The sequence below is a fragment of the Martes martes genome, assembly GCF_963455335.1.
Source record: "Martes martes genome assembly, chromosome: 11".
Classification (NCBI taxonomy): domain Eukaryota; kingdom Metazoa; phylum Chordata; class Mammalia; order Carnivora; family Mustelidae; genus Martes; species Martes martes.
This window is the reverse complement of record NC_137899.1, coordinates 73,563,055-73,565,554: the sequence shown is the minus strand read 5'-3', so window position 1 is coordinate 73,565,554 and position 2,500 is coordinate 73,563,055. Positions and strand designations below refer to the sequence as shown.

The following is a 2,500-nucleotide window of genomic DNA, read 5'->3' as shown; positions in this document are numbered from 1 at the left end:
GCAATCTGCCATCATCAATCTAATTCAATAGAGTGACAGAGACCAGGCAGTGTGAAACGCTGAACTCTGCCACGGGAGTCGGCATCTACACTTGCACTGGGTCTCATTACAACTGACGGACCTTACTTTTCCATCAGTCAGACACAGCAGAGGGAGAGAAAAAAAAAAAGAAAGAAAAAAAAAGGAAAAGAAAAAGAAAAGAGGCATAATTGGTTACACTGTAGTCTGGATCATCAGCTAAACTCTTGTGTTTCAGTCTACCCTTCATAAATGGTAAACAGGTTTACAAAAACCCTTTCAAGCTACAGCGGTCATGATGCTTTTTACGTGTTCTTGATTATTTTACAGGTCAAAATAAAATGTTTTTAGTAACTCTCTGGAAAACAGCCGTGATGTGATGAATTTAAAATAATTTAAGGCACAGTAATGTGTTTAGAATAAAAAACTGTATGTTTAATGAAATGAAGTATTGGTTTGATCGAGAAAGGAAAAAATCTTTAAGAGGAAATATTAGCCAAAGCTTTAACGGGTTGGTAAAAACATAACAGGAACGATAGCATGATAAATTGCTTTCAGATCAGTTTTATGAGTTCTATTTATTTTTGACCAAATTCTGTTTCAATATCAACAGAAGCATTTTTAAACTTAAAACTAGCAGTATCGGAAACAACACATACATATTACGGTCCATGGTATTATAGGTGACAGGCCATTATTCTAGTAAAGGTAAGTCTTAAGAATCTTTGCAAGTTCTTTAATTGAAAAAACACTAGAGAAGCACCTGGGTGGCTCAGTGGGTTAAAGCCTCTGCCTTCAGCTCAGGTCAGGATCTCAGGGTCCTGGGATTGAGCCCCACATCGGGCTCTCTGCTCAGCAGGGAGCCTGCTTCCCTTCCTCTCTCTCTGCCTGCCTCTCTGCCTACTTGTGATCTCTGTCTGTCAAATAAATAAATAAAATCTTTTAAAAAAGAAAAAGAAAAAGAAAAAGAAAAAGAAAAAACACTAGAGGTCGAAAAGAAAAAGGAGGCTTTTTTTCAGGGTGCTGTCTTACAGGCATGATATTGTAAAGACTTTTTGGCGACATTATAAAATCTCATGGAACAAATCAAGATCGGCTTTGTGAAAACTGTCTCAGTGATAAAATCGTATCTAACTGTGGAGTTTAGTCTAACTTCTATCAAGGAAAAAGACCTTAGAGCTGACTCTTTTGGGATACTCAAATCTATATGATGTGGTCTAAAGGTTAGAGAGGTCTAAGTGTTAAGGAACGTTAAACTACAGCAACCCACCCTGAGCCATAGGCCGTTGCCATCCTTATAAACAAATGAAAACTCCACATACTTCTATCAGATATTGTGTTACAAGGCTCGGGATCTGCCCATTACTCAGTTTAACACACCAGAAATCTGAGAAAGGGGCCCATAGAGAGAGCACCCGACAAACCTGTATTTCTAATTGTTGGACCACCTGCATTTGCACTCGACACTGGGCCGTGCTCCGGTCGTCCAACGCATGCTCATTGTTAAGGTGCCTAACGAAACACAAAACACAAAACACAAAGTCAAGCAAGGTCTATGTTAGTGGTGTCTGCTCCCCTTAGAAAGCACAATGCTGAAGCCCTATTTTCCTCCATGGTGGGAAAAAGGCACACCCTGAAGTATACAAAGAAAAGTTAAATGTGCTTTTGTGTTTAGTGAAAATTACGTGTATGTCATACACAGAGACCCTTCAAATGGCAGAAAAATGGCATTGTCTCTAAGCTTATCAGTTATTACAAAAAATTTCCCCCAACCATTTACAGAATAATAGTAGAAATCACTAGATGTATTTCATTATATGCATACCATTTTTTTTAAAAAAAGGGCACTTTATAAATATATGAACCAAAAGTAATTCTGAAGAGAACAAAGGCAATTCTCTATTCCATTTCTGTTAAAACAGTCTGTGGTTCCTATGATGTTATTTAGTGAGCGATGTCTTATTTCACCAGGATGTGGTGTGAATTATGTAAAGATGGCAAATTATCATCCCTTGGAAACATCGATACTTATGAAGAATGATCACTTGCTGTTACTAATAAATAAAGTACATTGAAGATTCTGGTAATCAGAAGTGTAAGATTGACATTTCATGTCTAGCGTCCTATTTGGGAGACATCTATCCTAATTCTACACAAAAGTGGTGAAAGATAAGACATTCTCATCATCTGACTCTAACCTTGACTATGTATCCATCTGTTGTTGTTGTTGTTGTTGTTATTATTATAGCATAATGTTAAAAAAGATCTCCTTAATGAGTGCTATGTTAATCCACCAAAAGTAATTCAGCAGAGCAGCATCTCCAATGAACATGAAAATATTCAATGATATATACTTTGTTATTTGTATTATTTAATTTATATTGCTGTCTCCTAAGTTAAAAAAAAATCTTCAAATAATTTAGTATTCTTGGGTGGGTCTGTTTCACCAATGAACAAACTAAGGCAGCAATTTAAGAGATGT

At 36.6% G+C, this 2,500-nt stretch overlaps 1 protein-coding gene across 1 annotated transcript in view; it reads right to left on the bottom strand.

Annotated features, from left to right (window-relative positions):
* The window catches only part of FOXP2 (forkhead box P2), a 553,051-nt gene that overhangs the window by 38,656 nt on the left and 511,895 nt on the right, over window positions 1-2,500 (bottom strand). The window contains exon 12 of the mRNA XM_080819149.1: window positions 1,443-1,530. Coding sequence (XP_080675275.1) covers window positions 1,443-1,530 — 88 coding nt within the window. The remainder of the gene's footprint in view (window positions 1-1,442; window positions 1,531-2,500) is intronic.